Raw genomic sequence first — 17,112 nt, forward strand, 5'->3', positions numbered from 1 at the left:
TATTCTTAGCAAGCCTAATCACTTCACCCCAGAATTAGCGGGCATCTGTTTCCACCGCATCCAAAACGGTCTCCATTCCCAACAAGCGATGTGCTATTTTTCAAAACCCAATGGCCTTGTGTGTCTTGGCCATGCAGGGGAACCACCGTGAATAACACCAAGAAGAGCCTGGCTGAATCAGACCGGAGGGCCAGCTGGAAGAGGAGGCAGGGACTGCTCAGTATAGGGGAAAACATGACTAAGGGGAAGCATGATGAAAGTTTATAACATGTGTTGCAGGGTGCAGCTGGGTAGACAGAACTTTCTCTCCATGTCCTGTAATCTTAGCACTTGGGAGCACCCAAGGAAGTTGATGGATAAAAGGGGGAGGGGGCAGGACAGAGAAAAGGAGGTAGTACTTCATGCAATGTGTGATTAACCTTTGAAACTCCCTGTCAAAGGATATAGTGGTGGCCACCAGCACAGATGACTGTAGCAGGAGATTAGGGGAACTTCATGATGAATTGATAAGTCATGATGGCCGAATGGAGCCTCCACTCTCAGAAGCTGTGCAGCTCTAAATGCCAGTTATAGGGGGGCACTAACAGGCCATGTCCTCTGGCCTTTGCTTGTATCTTGCCCATTGTGTGCATCTGATTGGCTACTGTTAGCAAGAGGAGGAGGATGCTGCACTGGATGGGTTCTTTGCCTGATCCAGCAAGGCTCTTCATGAGTTCATAGGTAGATGTGACTGCTGGCATCATTCGCCTTACCTTGCCTCGCTTTGCAGCTGATAGGTCTGTGGGGGGCAGGGAGGCTTCTAGGCCTTTCGCAGCTCCAAGAAACCAAACCCCCTCAGCAATTCATACCCTTTTCAAGGCTAGAGAGACAGAGTTGAGGAAAAGGCAGTCATTTCTTTTCAAAAGTTGATTTCTGTATGGTAGAAAACGAAGAAGAACTGGCTTTTTGTCACCCACTTTTTACTATTTGAAGCGGCTTACAATTGTCTACCCACAGCAGACACCCTGTGAGGTAGGTGAGGCTGAGAGAGCTCTGAGAGAACTGCAACTGCCCAAGGCCACCCAGCTGGCTGCAGATCGACAAGTGGGGAATCCAACCCAGTTCTCCAGACTAGAGGCTGCCGTTCTCAACCTCTCTACACCAATGAAAAAAATCCCGTATTCTGTTGCTTTCTAAACAGACTCCAGCTTTGAAGAAATCTATCTGATGGAGATGCTCCCTTTTGTAGGAAGGCATTTCAGGCAGGAGTGCTGGAGTTCAAGGTCCTTTTATGTCAGTCCATTGTTGACGGCGGATTCTTTGGCTTCCACATGCCGGCTGAACATGTTCTCGATGCCATCAGCAAAGATGAGACCGATTTTACATCATCAATTCCAGCCTAAAAAAAAAAATCCTAACAGAAGCACTTGAGGTTTCACTGGTATTTCATACCCAGTAATATCTTTAATCCGTTCTAAGAAATGTCTTTCCAGGAAGACAATTATAGACCATTTCTGAGTCTGTGGATGATATCTTGCTTTTGGAGGATGGCCATGCCTAGAGTCTGCAAGGCCTCATCAGGATTGACCTCAAGGAGCTTAGGCTCCCTCTTAGCTGAAGCATATAAAAGCGTATAAAACCTTGAACATTGGGAAATGGCACCAGGGCAGTGCTGAAGCCCCTCCTCCCATGGGCTGTGGTTCTGATCCAAACAGGGCCCCTGGGGTGCTTCAAAACTGAGCTCCCACGAGGAACTCTCAGCGGCTAGTCTGGTTGCACGTCCCCATGGTGACCACGGATTACGCGTAACATCCAGTCTGGATCTGACTCACGTAGCCGGGTGCAGAAAGATCCCCGCCTGGGAACTTCAAGAAGGGCTGCTGTCAGTCAAAACAGCTAGGTGAGATCGGTGAAGCTGAGAGAGTTCTGCGAGAACCGTGAGTGGCCCAAGGTCACCCAGCTGGCTGCATGGGGAGGAGAAATGGGGAATCAAAACGGGCTGCCCAAATGAGAGGCAGCCGCTCTTAACCACTCTGGATGTGGAGAGATGCTCTGGCTGAGGAGAAGGGCAGTTGCACACACGCTTTGCTTGCTGCCCTGGTTGCTCCTCCCTCAAGCCCTGGGAAGACTCCTGGAGCAGCAGTGCAAGATGGCCACAGCGCCTTCTTCCTCTCTGCTTTGGGGGCTTTTCCAAGAGCCAGGTAGGATCTCTCATGTCGGGTCTTGGCAACCGTCTCTTTGGCTTGAGAACCGGCCCCTCTCCTCCTCCTCCTCCTCCCGGACTTCCCTTGCGTCCTGGCAGCGTCTCCCTGATGTGTCAGAGGCTCACGTTGGGCCCCTTAATTGTTTAGGCGCCTTGGAGAAGAAACATTCTCTCTCCCCCCTCCCCCCGCTATCTTTTTTTCTCATCCATGTTTTTTACATTAACATAGTTTCCCTTTTAAACAAATGAGCCAAAATCGGATGGATTTCAGGCACACGCAGCCGCCCCACCCCTTTTGGCAGATGCCGACAACGGCCGGGCACAGGGGAAGATTTTGCATGGGCTCATCTCGCTCCAAAGCACTTTGCCACCCCTGCCTGCCTCAACCTACCTGACGGGCCCGGTAGAACCATCTTCCCTCCTCTCTGCACCTCCCTCCCTACATTTGGGTTTCTGGTGTGTGTGTGTGTGTGTGCAGGACTAACAGTTGATTAAGGTGCTTGTTGGTCAAATGTTTCAGTTAACTAATTAGCAGAAGATGTGCACTTTCCATCTTCTTGTACCACGGAAAAGGAGGAAGGATAAAGCATACTTACTTGTTTATTTCATTTTCATCTTACTGTTCGCTGCTTATGCCACTTTCCTCTCCTCCATTTTACCCTCACAGCAGCCCTGCAAGGTAGGTTAGGCTGACCATTTGTGGCCGACTCAGAGTCACCCCATTAGTTTCCAAGTCAGAATGAGGATTCTCCCAGATCATCGGCCTCCGCTCTAACCACTATACAACGCTGGCATGGAAGCCACACATGAAGATGCTTTATGCAGAATCCAGCCATTGGTCCATCCAAATCAATATTGGATGCTCAGATTGGCAGCGTCTCTGGTCACTCACATCACCTACAACCTGGTCCTTTTAACTGGAGAAACCGGAGATTGAACCTGGGACCTTCTGCATGCAAAGCAGAAGCTCTTCCACTGAGCCACAGCCCTTCTCCTAGGTACTCACCCGGCTTGTGCTTGTCACGCACTCTAGTTCATTCCTGAAGCACCTAGACTCAGGGAAGCCTCAACCGGTCTAGAAAACTGCTGGAGTAAGCAGTTCTTCAGGAGGCAATGGGTTATCCCTCCCAGGCCTAAAGGTGTGTCCCTTGACTGATTATCCTGATACACAAAAAGGCAGAGAAGCGTACCCTACAGACCTGAACTCCACATCGGAGCTGGCATAGCCATGGGGAAGAGGAGATGGTCCAGGATCCGTTTTCCAGGCCATGGAGACGCGGGTTCTTTCTCCCGGCCGCTGGCTACAGATCAGACAGGATGCTGATTGTATCTCGGCCTGCCGTCTCCTTGCCTTTTAGGGAGGCAGTCTGGATTTCACGGCAGAAACTTGGATGGACCCCAGTTGTCTGAAGACCAAGCAAAACCTCCTCCTGGCAGACCCATCCTCCCACGTCCGCTTGGGTAAGCCCCAGGTCGGAGATGGGGGCGGGGTAGGGGGTGGTCTCTCTGCAGACTCAGCTGAAGGGCTCTGGGTTTTGTGCCTTCATCATGAGCAGCTGCCACCTGTTCCCGCCCCTTTTTGCACAGTGACTAGAGAAGGGCTCCGCTGACTTGGATGTTAGGTGATCACAGCCCTGCCTCGCAATATGACTCTCCAGCCATGAAATTACTGTCCACCCACTGAAGAGAACTGCTTCCTTTGCAATTTAACTAATTTAATTTAACTTTGCAAGGCAGAGCCCTGATTTGTTTGGAAAACCTATGTGCTCCCCCCCTCCTCTCCAGAGAGACTTGCTTGAGGTACCTCCCAATTAAAACAAACAAAACAAGCCAGGTTGTAAAAACAGCACAAAGCAAACACTGAAAGTCTAAAATAATATTCAGAAAACATTCTTCAGTCTAGGAGTGGGCTATAAAGCAGCTAAAGAAAATGGAACCCCTTTGTTCAAGGTTGGGTCAGTAATAAATGGTTTGGTCTGGTGTCCGATAGAAAGCAAGGTAGGGTCCAGGCCAGCCTCGAGGAGGGGAGAGGTTGAAAAACAAGGAACCACCATTGAAAAGGCCCTTTCTGGAGTCACTGGCAGTTTTGGCTTTGAAGGCAGGTCCCTGAAAGCAGGGCTCATGAGTAAAATCTGGTGAACTGGACAGCATGCTTGATAGTAGCCCTTCAGATGCCTCACCCCAAGCTGTTTAGGACCTTAAAAGTAAGAACCAACATTTTTAATTGTTCTCCAGAATGTCTTTTTCCATTTTTTGCTTTGCTCTGAAGTTTCTTCTCATATTCCCATTTTTAGTGGCTTTCTCTAGTAATACTTCCAGAGGTGCTGCTAGATAATAGGATTTTGGTGTGTGCTTGTGCAATCAACACCCAGTTGTTTAGTCATTTGCTGTGTTGCGCTCGGATGCCAGCACTGAAATACTACCATTAGTTGACTGGAGAAATTGCAGGGATTCCTGTTAGAAGACCTCTTGCTATCGTGTAGAATGTCAGCAGGACCTATTGGATAGTGTCTGTAACGTCATTTCCAATACTGCCCCCCCTTCCACACATGCCAGTGCTGACTTAATTTTTTTCACCAGTATTCGTTTTGATAGTAAAACAAGGTGTGAGTCCAAAGGCACCTTTAAAACGAACGCAGTTTGATTCAAGGTGTGAGCTTTCATGTGCAAGCATACTTCCTCAGGCAAAGAGGAAGCTCACGCCTTGAATAAATCTTTGTTGGTCTTATAGGCGCCTTTGGACTCACATTTTGTTCTGCGACTTCCGACCATCGCGCCTACCCACCTGAATTTATCTTTTGATAGAAAAGTTTTTAGAGGTTATGCTGCACCGCAGCTTCTTCAGTAAGGAGAAGAAATTTTTTTCTTCCTTCTGTGACAAATGGACAGGGTTTGGTAGACAACGCAGCAGTGATTCGCAGAACTGAAATGTTTGTGTTTTCGCTGAGGTTCACCACCCTGAGACAGCTAGTCCCAGAGCGGTGGCATGCAAATCATCGTCAAGCCATAAATAAAATAAGCCAATAAACATGCAAAGAAGCCCCCACCCTTTCTGGAGCACTGGGCTGTGACCACCCTGCTCAGTTCCCGTTTGGGGAAACAAGCAGCTGCAGCTGCAGATGGGCCCTGCCACTTCTCTCCGTGAAAGAGAAACAGGAAAAGGAATTCCAGCAAATCCATCTGCTTAGGCAACAGAGCTCTCCTTTGCTTATCATTTGACTTTCCACAGGCCTCTTTGCAAGCTGCACAGGCCGGGGAGCTGATGCAACATCTCTAAAGAGGTGAATTTTTCCAAACCAGGCTGTCTTTTTTCTAGAAGACTTTGAATCAGAGCAGCCGGTGTACTTAAGCCCATTGCCCAGTGTTATAGTTTTCTGAAACCCCCATTCCCTGCATGCTTGGATTGTTTTTTCCTGACATACCAAACTGTTGGAATGGATTATTAGTGGTTGTCCTTGTGTGTGTGCAAGTGGGGAGGGGGAAGGTAGGGTTGCCAGCCTCCAGATAGCAGCTGGAGATCCCTGGCTATTACAACTGACCTTTAGGCCCCAGTGAGAGTTGGGCCTCCCTAGTAAGGCTAGATGAGTCACATTCATTATATTTTCTCAGATCAAATGTCAGAACTATTTCAGAGAGTTAATAGGGCAGTTTCAATGGCTTCTGGCTCACCGATTTTTATAATCCGTTTTAATGATGTGTTTTAGTTATTGTAATAAATTGTGGATTCTGTGTTGTTTCTATTGCAACCCGTCTTGAGTGCCAGCTCTGTCCGGTATGGGCAAGACAAGAAATTAATATCATTGGTGGTTGCACGCAACTTGAGAACAAGATGTATATACATCTTGTGCTAGTGTTGCATTGCAGAAAGTGTTCAAGACTGGATTGTCTTCTTAGCAGAGGAATCATAGGGTTGCCGCTTGACCCTTATCAGCTTACAAACATCTGCCAACACTCCCCCGGCCCTGCCACCACTCCATTGGGCATTGGGAGGACATGGAGAGTGATGCATCAACATACCTGGTCTAGGAATCTTCCCAGTCTCTACAGCAGCCTTTTTTCGATCTTTTGACTGTGGAGGTACTGCTGAAATAATGTTCAGGCTTTGAGGTATCAGGAAGTGATGTCCACACCTCCCTGCCATACCCTCCCCACGCCTCCCTGCCATACCCTCCCCTGAAAGTGAGAGGAGCCTCGGGCAACAAAGGTTTAAATGTCCAAGGCCCCTCCCCTTCTCACGCTCTCCAGGCCCTTCATTGGCCACTTTGAGAGGGGGTGGGTCAACCTGCCCGGATAAAGGTTTAAATGTCCAAGGCCCCTCCCCTTCTCACGCTCTCCAGGCCCTTCATTGGCCACTTTGAGAGGGGGTGGGTCCACCTGCCCGGATAAAGGTTTAAATGTCCAAGGCCCCTCCCCTTCTCACGCTCTCCAGGCCCTTCATTGGCCACTTTGAGAGGGGGTGGGTCCACCTGCCCGGATAAAGGTTTAAATGTCCAAGGCCCCTCCCCTTCTCACGCTCTTCAGGCTCTTCATTGGCCACTTTGAGAGGGGGTGGGTCCACCTGCCCGGATAAAGGTTTAAATGTCCAAGGCCCCTCCCCTTCTCACGCTCTCCAGGCCCTTCATTGGCCACTTTGAGAGGGGGTGGGTCAACCTGCCCGGATAAAGGTTTAAATGTCCAAGGCCCCTCCCCTTCTCACGCTCTCCAGGCCCTTCATTGGCCACTTCGAGAGGGGGTGGGTCCTCCTGCCCAGATTAAGAGAATTTGTTAAAATTAAAAAACGTTTTTTTTTCCTCTTTGTTTCGAGCTGGAATCATGAGGTGCAGGGCGGGAGAGCTCTTCCCAGCCGCCATTTTGAAAAAAAAAAAAACCATGCCGTGGTACCTTCATAGGTACCTGCCTTATGGGTTTTTACCACAGAGATCAGGCAAAACCCTATAGCTTTAGCAACTTTCCTTGTGGCTTCCATCTGAGGCCCTCTCCCCCATGCCGTGCCCCTAAAAGTTTCCCAGGAATTCGAGGCATGCATCTGGCAACCCTCTGAGGAAATCCCATTGCCGTAGTGCAGCATCCACCAAAGAAGGAGTGCAGGCTGGATGTGCCGCTTTTTTACTGCCATAAAGGAGCCCTCGCTTCATTGCAAACCTCCCAGTATGATCTCAACCGGCTGGCTATGCGGTGCATTGACATGAGCTGCCCTTGAGATAGCCCAGTGCATTGTGTTCTCTCAGCAGAGCATCCTGGTGGCCTTTCGGGCCGGTTGCAGCACTGCAGTGGCTGCAAAAGGGCCCATTGAGTGCTCTTGTTTGTAAGGCCAGAGTCTGGAGTGGCTTCTGGCTACAAGCCGGTAAAAGCTTCGGGGCTACTCGATGGCCCTCCTGGCAGAAGGCCACGTCTGGGAGCACTAATTGCTCATTAAAAAAGCTTTAATGAGTGGCTCGGAGAATGGGTTGGGGGCTCGTTCTTTCTCCCCCTCTTTTCAGCACAGCTGGCTTCCTGCTTGTCGGGTGGAGCCCGAGAGAAGGCCCCTTTTGTGGTCAACTAAAACTGTTTACTTTGGGATAAAGATGCTCGAAAGACCCTCAGCCTCGGAGCTGTGGAAGTCCTGGCTCGGCCAGGGATGCTTGAACTGCCTGCCTGCAGGAGAAAGAAAAAGCTCCCAGACAGACACTTGTGATTTTTCCCTTCCTCTGACTAAGAGAGGGAAGGTAGGATGGTCTGGCCTGGTCAGATCTTGGAGGCCCTACTAAATAGTAAAACAGAAAGCACCTGGGGCTACGACGAATGAGGAAATGAAAGGGTTGGTTGTTGCTGGACTGTAGAATCTTTGCTCCTCTTGGGTCCAAGCCATAGCACCATGAGAGATGATCATCCCAGCCCAGGCAGGTATGAATCCCCCCCGGATGAAGCATTTTATCCCAACAGTAGAAAATGAAAATGTGACACGAAAAAATTATACTGACAGATATTCTATTGTGCTTTAAGCATATTCTGTGATGCCTGCAAAGTGCTGGCTGTTGCCAGAGGTTGACAGATGGAATGGATGCATCTCCCACTTTGTTCATTGCTTCCTTCCAGAGTATTACGGTTAAACCCTTCATCCCCAAAGTAGACTTAAAAGGGTTGTTTCTAGCATTCCAGGATCGGCCCCTCCCTGAAAGCCTAGGTCAAGCACGACGGGGATCAGGCCCCACCAGGTAGTGAACTGGCCATTTTTGAAGAGATGCTGCAGCCCCTTCCTCGCCTCCTTATTCAGCTTCGGCATGGCACTACCAACCCAGCAAAGGAAGAAACAGGAAGCAGATATGAATTCTAATTGCTAAACCATTGGCTCCCCCTCCATCCCCCATTCCCTTGTGTACCTTGAGTTTTTAAGCAGAGAGTTCTGACGTTAGATTTGCAAAGCAGATTATCAATAAAATCACCATAACTAATACTGAGCCTGGCCCTAGATTGTGGATTAAAAAATACACACAGGGGGGAGAGGGGGACGATCTTCCCGGAAACAATATTGCAGAAAAGTCTACGATATTAGGGGTTATTTCTTTTGATTTAAGAAGCTGTTTCTTTGCATTGAAGAGATGGATGAGATCTCATAAATGTTTTGGGTCATTTTGGGTGTGGGGGGGGGGGTATTGTGCAAGCACAGCAATATTGTTGAGCTCTCAAAGTCTTCGTTTCTGTCTGTTGAAGGGGGAGGGGAGATAGACTGAAGAGGGTAAAAGACGGAAGGGAGGGGAGGGGAGGAAGGAAGTAGGGAAGGGGAAAGGACAGGAAACGGTAGTTAGTTGGGTGGGAGAGAAGGGGGGAAAGCTATCACGTGGAGGAAAAAGAGAATGGGGTGTTTGGATAACGGGAGGTTGGCAAGTAGGTGGGTGGAAGAAAAGGAAGCAAGGAAAGGAGAGAGGCTATAGGGCAGAGGTGGTCAAACAGTGGCTCTCCAGCTATCCGTGGACTACAGTTACCTTGAGCTTCTGCCAGCATGACCCATTGGCAGGGGCTCATGGCAATTGTAGTCCATGGACATCTGAAGCGCCATAGTTTGGCCATCCCTGGGGCTGCCAGGGAGAAGGAAGGTATAATTAGTGTAATGAAGGGGATACCGGGGGAAATGATGTGCCACCTGATGTGCCTGGAGGGGGTGGAAAGGGGAGGACCTGTACATGAATGAGCCACCTCTGGGGTTTCTTGAAGCGTCAAGAATGTTTCAGGGTAAATGGTTAAAAGAAAGTTGAGAAAGGCTGATACAAATGATGACTCTTTGCACGTGGGTGGGGGAGGCGTCTCCATCCTAAGGACGATTCTGTATGTTCATCCTGCCACCTTTCCATCATTCCCGTCTCCACCAAAGCTTGACTGTGGCCAATGAATCTAGCAGCGTTGTGGACCACACACCTGGCCCTCACAGGTCATTTAAGTCCTGATGGCTTGGTTGAAAGCAGGTTGAATAACTCTCTTTCTCTCTCCGTCCCTCTCTCCCTCTAGGCTTTTGAGCAACAACAAGATAGCGGCCTTGAAGAATGGCTCTTTCTTCGGACTGCATGCTCTGGAGAAGCTGTAAGTGCCAATCGTGCCATTGTGGGTTCTGGGCAGTGCTGGGGCTACTAATGAACCACCAGGGAATTAGCAAAATGCAGCCAAGGCAGAACTGAAGTCTGGGGAGGGGCAGGGCCGAAGGCATTGAATTGTCATTGCGAGAACTGAAGAGGAGAATATTTACATTCCTGGATTCTCGGTGAAGCAAGAGAAAGGGGTGCCTGATTTCAGACATTAAAGTAGTTTAATGCATGGTTGAATTTGCTTCCTGGTGCCCAGCTCCCTCTTTGACAGGGGGTCTGGTGTAGTTGTTGGAGCTTCTGTCTAGGACTGGGGAGACCCATGTATCTCCTGTACCATGAAAGTCTCTGGGGGGCCTGGAGGGAGTCACTCACTCTCTCAGGCAACCTCCCTCACTGGCTTGTCATAAACCTGGATGAGACTCCACTCATTTTGTCCTTAACAGCTGGATCTGGTGGGTCTGTAGAAGTCCTGAACTGGTGCCTGGAGAAAGTAACAGGACTGGAAGTGGAGCCCCATCCAGACAAGACTGAGGTGCTGCTGGTCAACAGAGAAGCTGCATAAGGATTGAGAAGTCAGCCTGTCTGGGAGGGAGTTGTTCTCTCCCTGAAGGAGCCCACTTACAGCTTAGGGGTGCTGCTAGATCCGGGTTTGTGGTTGCGGACTCAGGGCCTCTTCAGTGGCCAACCTAAGTCCCTCATACTATAGTGGGAATGCTGGCTAGTTTCTACTGTTCCACTCCTGAACTCACTTCAAGGTGTTGGGGTTGTCTTTTAAAGCCCTACATGGCTTGGGACTAAGGCCTCTGAAGGACCATCTTTTACCATAAGTTTCTGCCCTAGAATTTAGACAGGGAGATGCCCTCCTGGCTGTTCCACAGTTAAGGATACATGTTTGGTGGGTGGGTAAGGAAGGGCCTTTTCTGTAGCAGCCCCACAATTACAGAACAACCTTCTCAGGGAAGTGTGCCTGGCCCCCTTCACTGTCGATCTTCAGGAGGCAATCAGACACTTTTGTTTAGGATTGCATTTGATTGGTTTCGCTTTTATTATTGGCAGTTGTAATTAGAGTTTTAAAATTCTGATTCCTATGGGATTTATGTTGTATTTGTCATGTAAACTGCCTTGAACTTCACAAGGGAGAAAGGCAGTTAATAAATGTTTTAAGTAAATAAATAAAACTCATTTTAGATGTTGTCAGTGTGTGACTTGCACGCACTGTATCTTCCCAGCCTCCATGTACTTGGAGCACAATTCATGTGCGCACAGCTATGTGCTTGGGGCTTTCTCTATGCAAGGCTCATGTGGAAAAGGCCCACCCTTATGGGTTCAAGTTCCAGTATGGCCTTCAAATGAATGCACAATGGTTGGGGCAAGACCTGTTGCCACAGTCCTGCTCCTGCCCCAAGCATCTGCTGCTCCACATTAATTATCTGAATGGGCCTTCTGATGTGCAGAATCAATCAAGAGCACCCTGGGCAGGACAGTCAATGGCTTGGCCTTGAAAGAAGATCCCGACACTGTCCTTCTGGCAGGGGAACCAGTGGGAGCAAAGGAGCATTATGGGAAGGCCGGTCTGTGGGGCCTGGCGTGAAAAGCAACATTGTCCCCCTCAAACAAAGTCAACTTTCTTATCTCTTCATGAAAGGCATCTCTATAGCTCAGGGCTTTCATAAGGGGAGATTTATGTCCCCATATGGATTTGATCGGTAGGTATGCACATACTAGGGGAAAGGGGGCTGGCGCACTGAAGCGGGTTTGTTCCAAGATGCTGAGCTGAGGCAAACCCCTCGCATTCCACCAGCAAATGTGAGATGAGGCATTGAATGAGACCAGGGAGTTCTGCTCCTGTGGACTGGGGCGGGCTTCTGACATGGAGCAGAGCTCTTTGATGGCCTTTGAGGAGGCTCAGCCGGTGGCGTGCAAACATCTTTTAAAAATAAAAGCTGGAATCCGCCAAGCACCCTTAAATGTTAGGGGATGTGGTTTAGTTGGCCGTGTCCCAGGCCCAGGCGTGCCACACACTGTCTTACACCAAGGCCTTCTCCAGAAAATTAGTAAGTACATTTCTGCTCACATCTTATCCTTCGTGTGATGGTCCCACAAGTCCCCATTCATTCAGTCACGCCATTCAAGGGATAAGCTTAAAAAAGAGGAATGGGCAATGGTTCCACATGAATAAGTATAGGAACATGCTACATTTTTGAATGGCTACTAGAATCCATTCATACCAGACTGACTGGTTACTCATCCTGTGGTTTTTAGAAAGTATTCCTAGTGGGACAAATTGCCCATTCTAGGGGCCACTTGGAAATTCAGTGGGCTCCAATGGCCCTTTCGAGTGTGTCTCCCATTAAAAAACAAGAGTGTATTCTCCAGTCCAAGAAAGAAAGAAGGAAGGAAGGACACTTTTGCTAAAATCTGTTCATCTTTTCCTTTCAAGAAGGAAGGGAGGATGAATTTGGCAAACCCAGTGACAAGACAAAGTCTGGAGAAGTTGTTAGTCTCACTCATCTTCTGTGGATAAAGTCTCAAGGCAAAGATGCAGCCAGGAAGCAAATTCATAACAGCTTGCCATGATGGGAATGAATGTGGATAATGCTTAGGTCCATGCCTGCCTTCCCTTTTGCTCTTTGTATGTGTCTCAGGAAGTGAAGCGTTCCTTATTCAAACCAAACCAAACTTTAGTTTGCCTATTGTACGTGTGTGGGGGGGCTTCTCCAAATCATGTGCACACAGCAATCTAATGCAGGACTTAATCTGTCCCAGTTAAGCATAGTGTGTTGCTGCGGATGTCTTTGAGGGCTTTCAGAGTGTGGCCTCCAACAAACAACTCAGCAGGTTCCTACGGGAACAGAGGGCCTTTAGCTAGGCGAGCCATTTAGGGCTTCAGAGGACAAACCCAACATTGTGAATGGTGCCTAGAGATTGTGAAATTCTTACGTATTTTAATCCACTTTGCAGTTCCCTAGTTTGCAAGCAGAGCATGGGTATTAAGATCACATATTGGAGAAGAAGTTGCAAAGTGAAGTTCAGATCTGGGGGATTTTTGTCCCAGAGACCATCGGTGGCTTCCCCTTAAGTGGAGAAGGATGGCAGTATGAGGGCACATGCATTGAAAAAGCACCCCAAACTCTTCTGCTCAGATGGTGGTCAGGAAGTGCATATCCTGCCATGTTAGTGTGAGAGAGTCAGCTTGGTGTCATGGTGACCTGTAATCTGCAGAACTGGGTTTGATTCCACACTCCTCCACATGCAGCCTGCTGGGTAACCTTGGGCCAGTCACAGTTCTCCCATAGTACTCTCAGCCTCACCTACCTCACAGGGTGCCTGTTGTGGGGAGAAGAAGGGTAGGTGATTGAAAGATGCTTTGAGACTGCTACGGGTAGTGAAAAGCAGGGTACAAAAACCCAGCTCATCTTCTATGGATAGCTGACAGAACACCGAGGTTTGCATTCACAGTGTGATTATATTTCCCAGACAGGAACATTTTCTAAAGGAAACTTGGTGCCCTCTGTGTGTGGGGCTTGGTCCAGCAAATGGCTTTTTACTGTGCCACCCTGACTTGTGGTGGGCAAAACAAGGCCCCGATCCCTGAAGCTAGAGCCGTTTGAGGCTGCCCTTAAATTGCTCTCTTTTGGTATTGCGAAAATTCGAGGGCCTGGCATTTGTTGTTGCCTTAATGCCTATTTGTTTGATTCTCTTTCCCCTGTTTATTTTTGAAGTTTGGGGTCACCCCCACCCCCTTGATCCTGGCACAAAGCTCTCATTAATGGCAAAGGATTACGGCTCACCAAGGGGCAGGCAGCAGCTTGAGTTGCTGTTCAGAGTCGCTCCCCCTGGAGAGCTCTTTGCCTGGGGATTCCCAGGAGAAATCCTAGCAAATCGGTGCTCCTGGACACCTTTTTTCCTTTCCAGCCCCCCCCTGCCTTCCGAAATTCCCACTTCCGCTTAGCCCCCTCCCTTCAAGCTTGCTGTTTGCTAGGCAACCCTTGCACTTGACTTCTGAGCATCTCTCCCCCCCTCCCCTTTTCTGGTTTCCTCCTCCCACTTTTGACTGGAAAACTGTGCCTAATTGGTTTGGACCCCGGGGTGCTGAAAATCTCTTTAAAGTCTCATTGTTCGAGGAGTCCTGAACAAACAGCCCGTCCTGATCCCAGTGGGCACAAGGCAGCATTAACCCCACGGTCAACTCTGGAATGTTCAAATTATGCTGGGAGACCAGAGCTGTCCGTCAGAGGGAGGAGTGCCCGCCCTGACGCCCTCTGCTTCGGATTGTGGCTCGTACCCTCCCAGAGGCAATGCGCTGCTCAGCTCTGGGGTCATTGTGCAAGACAAGAGCTGGGATTGTTTCCTTGCCTTTTGAGCTACAGAGAGACAAGCATGCCGGGGTGGGTTGGTTTTTGTAAAGGCAGAGAGGGCCATGCTGGGGCTCAGGGACTTCCCAGAAGCAGGGCTTGATTTCAGCCAGAGATTAGCAGCATTTAATCACCAGACTCTCTTGTCAGTACAAATGTTCAGTCCTGGGAGATGGGGAGTTGTCTCATAGGGTCCAGGGCACTGAAACAGGCGTCCAGGTTGAACCCTGGCCCTCTCTAAGCCCTACAGTGTGAGCCCAGTGAATTCCCTCTTGTCTGAAAGGGGACCCAGACAACCTAAAACTCCATCAGTTCTAATTATTGAAGTTATTTCTCTTAATCTAAACAGTCTGGGGCCAGAATATTTAAATAATTGCCTTCTTGCATATGTTCCTCCCGGACAAGGGGAATGTTTCTCTCTGTGTATCCCCAGCTGCTGAACCGGGGAGGTGCCACAGAGAGGACCTGTTGGGATGGCTAGTTTTTTTTTTTTTTTTACATCAGGCTAAAATCTTTTGAGAGCCTCTTGTGGTGCAGAGTGGTAAGGCAGTAAGACATGCAGTCTGAAAATTCTGCCCATGAGGCTGGGAGTTCGATCCCAGCAGCCGGCTCAAGGTCGACTCAGCCTTCCATCCTTCCGAGGTCGGTAAAATGAGTACCCAGCTTGCTGGGGGGTAAACGGTAATGACTGGGGAAGGCACTGGCAAACCACCCCATGAAAACGCTAGAGGGCGTCACCCCAAGAGTCAGGCATGACCTGGTGCTTGCACAGGGGATACCTTTACCTTTACCTTTAAAATCTTTTGTTTTGCCCAGGTTTCTAGTGGAGGATTTTTACTCAGGTGGTGTAGTGGTGTGGGTATTCACTGGCAGGGGCTCATGGGAATTGTAGTCCATGGACATCTGGAGGGCCGCAGTTTGACTACTCCTGGAGTAGACGAAGAGAGGAAGTGCATTTCATACATGTTTAGGGACAAACTTTTATCAACTTGTGTATGTCAAAGAAAATCAGAATGCCCCACCCTCGAATTCAAGTCAGATTTAGAGCAAGGGGGATTTCATCTAGCCCTTCACCCCATATTCTTTTCTCAGCCTGGAACGGCTTGCCGGAGTTGGTATTTGCTTCCCCAGGGGAAAGGGTAGGCACCTGGAAGGGCCTCCTGAAGTTACGAAAACCACGTGGGGGAGGGGGAGAATATATTTTTATAAGCTTTCCTCCTATTGTTCTGATCCAGACAGGGCAATCTTCAATGGCTACTTGGGGGGAGGGAGGATACATGGTCCTGGGAGGTGCTATTTGACCTGCTGGGGAAATCCACATATTCTTTGTTGTATATGTCAGTTTCTATGATGTGGTGAAGAGTGTCCCCCTCCCAACATTACAGGTCAGTAAGGGGGGAGGGGTCTTGAAGCTCTTTTTCCGTGTATTCAGAGGTCCTGATCTGAATTGTGTACCACACAGGCAAAAATGGGAGAGAACCTGCTATACTGATCTGACTGTCCCTTTGTTGTTCTGAAATTGCACTGTATCTACATCCCATGCCTCTTTAATTCTAGAACCTTTTGGGTTGCTTCAAAACTGAAGTGGCACAGACTATTTATTTTCATTAACGGAAGGGGGGCAATTCCACCAATTCTTCCTGTCAGCTGCAATATTCCCTGTTCTTCCTCAGGACACCCATCTCCTAAGAACAATGTTTCATGGATATTACTGGGCTGTACCAGGAGGGGGGAGGCCGGAAATTTCTGCTCTGCTAATGGAAAATTTAGTCTGGAACCAATCCTTCGTCTCATACCCCCTCAGGTTAACAATGTGCAGATGCACATTGAGGAAAGGCTGCATGAAAGAAACCTGTGTGGGGTTTTGCTGATGTACACGCGTGCTCTTGTTTGTTGATAGAACGGCGCACAAAAAGAATGCAGATACAACTGTAAACACAATGGAATATGAAGCTGCCTGGTCCTGAATCAGACCAGTTTGATTCAACCAGGGTTTCGTGACAGCCCTGGATGGGATTTCCAAATGGGTGGCCATTAATAAATTTATATGGATATAATTTGTTAAACATTTATTAAGTGCTATGACTGTATATGGTCATATCACACATACCCCAATGGCCTATAATGGAGCAGGTTGTGGCTGGGAGTCATGGCCAGGTTGTGGCTGGGAGGCATGGCCAGCTGACATCACTTCCTGGGCTCCATGAAGCCTGAAAAATTATTTCAGGGGCTCCTCCATAGTCAAAAGGTTGAAAAAGGCTGGGTTAGCGTAATGGACTAGGATATGGGAAGCCCACATTCAGATCCCCAGGGAGGCTTGCAGGATAGCTTGGGGTCAATCTACCCTACCTCACAGAACAGTTATGAACATAAAAAAGAGGGGCAGGTAACAGTGTTGCAAACTGTTTTGGCTTTCCATTAGGGAGCAAAGCAGGGTATAATTCACTAGATCAGGCTTTGAGGAGCCTTGGAAGTGATGTCAACCGGCCACGCTTCCCTGCCATGCCACCAGAAGTGACCTGTCACTTCACCACCTGTGTTAATGGGCAGGTTTGAGAAGGACTGAAAGGGGAGAGGCAGGAGGTGGTTTAAGCCAGCATGGAGACTCTGCCTTCTCTAGGAGCAGAAACCATGGGAGAATTCCCTCACGTTCAGGAGGGGGAACAACGGAAGCAGCCGGTTCCCTAGCTTGTGGCTGAGTTCATTTGGGCAGGAAGGGAAAGGCCATGGACCCCCTCTGGAACTCCTGTGAATCCCTGGGGTCCACAGACCCTTGGTTGGGAATCTCCGCTCTAGATAAGTAAACGTTAAATCAGGCTTATTGTGGCCTATTTTCCCTGGCTGCTTTCCCGAATTTCAGGCACAGAGAGGTAATTCCCAGCATCTGCTGCATGCTAACCTTTGAACTGGGAAGGCCAGGGACTGAACTTGGGAACATACGGATATAAAAAGCCATGTGTTCTCCCACTTAGCCGCAGTCCTGTCTCTGTAGTGTTGATATTCCAGAGACATCCGGGGT

The 17,112-nt window shown here is 49.0% G+C and overlaps 1 protein-coding gene and 1 pseudogene across 2 annotated transcripts in view; one reads left to right on the plus strand and one right to left on the minus strand.

Annotated features, from left to right (window-relative positions):
* ADGRA2 (adhesion G protein-coupled receptor A2) overlaps positions 1–17,112 on the plus strand; it is an 86,853-nt gene that overhangs the window by 18,077 nt on the left and 51,664 nt on the right. For both annotated transcript variants that reach the window (XM_077306986.1, XM_077306987.1), the window contains exon 2: positions 9,665–9,736. In XM_077306986.1, the coding sequence (XP_077163101.1) occupies positions 9,665–9,736 (72 nt within the window). The remainder of the gene's footprint in view (positions 1–9,664; positions 9,737–17,112) is intronic.
* LOC143822185 (mitochondrial import receptor subunit TOM7 homolog pseudogene) lies at positions 8,277–8,444 on the minus strand (annotated as a pseudogene).

This window comes from Paroedura picta, chromosome 12 (genome assembly GCF_049243985.1).
Source record: "Paroedura picta isolate Pp20150507F chromosome 12, Ppicta_v3.0, whole genome shotgun sequence".
In the NCBI taxonomy this organism is placed as follows: Eukaryota; Metazoa; Chordata; class Lepidosauria; order Squamata; family Gekkonidae; genus Paroedura; species Paroedura picta.